Source organism: Apteryx rowi, unplaced genomic scaffold (assembly GCF_003343035.1).
Source record: "Apteryx rowi isolate R43461 unplaced genomic scaffold, aptRow1 scaffold_1477, whole genome shotgun sequence".
Taxonomy (NCBI): Eukaryota; Metazoa; Chordata; class Aves; order Apterygiformes; family Apterygidae; genus Apteryx; species Apteryx rowi.
In genome coordinates, this window is record NW_020447727.1 from 11,031 (window position 1) to 12,385 (window position 1,355).

General features: G+C 71.7%; 2 protein-coding genes across 2 annotated transcripts in view; one reads left to right on the plus strand and one right to left on the minus strand.

Annotated features, from left to right (window-relative positions):
* Positions 1-119, minus strand: part of KIF5A (kinesin family member 5A) — a gene marked incomplete at its 3' end in the record, with an annotated part of 10,873 nt that extends 10,754 nt beyond the window's left edge. The window contains exon 1 of the mRNA XM_026058499.1: positions 3-119. Within this exon, the coding sequence (XP_025914284.1) occupies positions 3-119 (117 nt within the window). The remainder of the gene's footprint in view (positions 1-2) is intronic.
* A 106-nt stretch (positions 120-225) lies between these two features.
* Positions 226-1,355, plus strand: part of DCTN2 (dynactin subunit 2) — a 9,927-nt gene continuing 8,797 nt past the window's right edge. Inside the window, exon 1 of the mRNA XM_026058500.1 lies at positions 226-231. Within this exon, the coding sequence (XP_025914285.1) occupies positions 226-231 (6 nt within the window). The remainder of the gene's footprint in view (positions 232-1,355) is intronic.

Sequence of the window (1,355 nt, forward strand, 5' to 3'; positions counted from 1 at the left end):
ACGCTGTCATCGCCCTGGAAGACGGGCAGGAACTTGTCCCCCCGCAGGATCTCGGCCTGGTTCAGTGGCCGGAACCGGCACAGCACCTTGATGCTGCACTCGGTGCTGGGCTCCGCCATGCTGGGGGGGCCGGGGGGGTCCTGGGCGTTGGGTGCTACCCAAAGGCGCGGGGTGCTACCCAGGGGGGTGCTGGGAGCGCCCCTGGGATGCGGGTGGTACCCGGGGATGCGGGTAGTGCGCAGGGGTGCTGGGGGCTACCCAAGGGCGTGGGGTGGCACCCAGGGGTGCAGGACGCTGCCCAGGGGCCGGCTGGTGCCCAGGGGTGCGGGGTGGCACCCGGGGATGCGGGGCAGCACCCGAGGATGCGGGATGCTACCTAGGGGTCAGGCGGCACCTGAGGATGCAGGGCGGTACCCAAGGATGCGGGATACGACCCAGGGATGCGGGTGGTACCCAGGGATGCAGGTGATACCCAGGGGTGTGGGTGGTACCCAGCGGTGCAGGATGCGACCCAGGGATGCAGGATGCTGCCCAGGTATGCGGGTGGTACCCAAGGATGCAGGATGCGACCCAGAGATGCGGGATGTTCCCTAGGGGTCAGGCAGCACGCAAGGATGCAGGATGCGACCCAGGGAGGCAGGATGCGACCTAGGGATCAGGCAGCACCCAAGGATGCAGGATGCGACCCAGGGGTGCAGGGCGGTACCCAAGGATGCAGGATGCTGCCTAAGGATGCGGGTGGTACCCAAGGATGCAGGATGGTTCCCGGGGATGCGGGTGGTGCCCAGCGGTGCAGGATGCGACCCAGGGCCCGGCGGTGCCCGAGGCGGCGGGTGCGGGCGGCGGCCGGTGCTCGCTGCTGCCCCGTGCTCCAGTGACCGCGGCGGCGCCGCAGCCCCGGTACCAGGCGGGGGAGGCCGGGCCCCCCCGCGCACGCCCCCCCCGTTAAGGTGGAGCCGCCCGCGGCCCTTAAGGTGGACGGAGCCGGGATGGGGAAGGGGGTAGGAGCCCCCCCGGTGTGTGTGTGTGTGTGTGTGTGTCCCCTCGGTGTCCCTCCCTCCCCCAGTGTGTCCCCCCCCCGGCAAGGGCGGCCCCAGCGCTGCCAACTGCCCCCCCAAACTGCTGATTCATCAAAGGGGGGGGGCTAGGACGCCTGGGTCCTTGTCTCAGCTGGGGAGGGGGCTGGGAGGGGACTAGGACGCCTGGGCCCCGTCTCGGCTGGGGGGGGGACAGGATGCCGGAGGTCCCCGTCCCCGAGCGGGGAGGGGGCCAGGACCCCGGCCCAAGGGCAGCGCTGGCCCAGCCGCAGCCTCAAGGGCATTTGCCCCGGGCCTGGCCGCCAGGCCCGTCCCCCC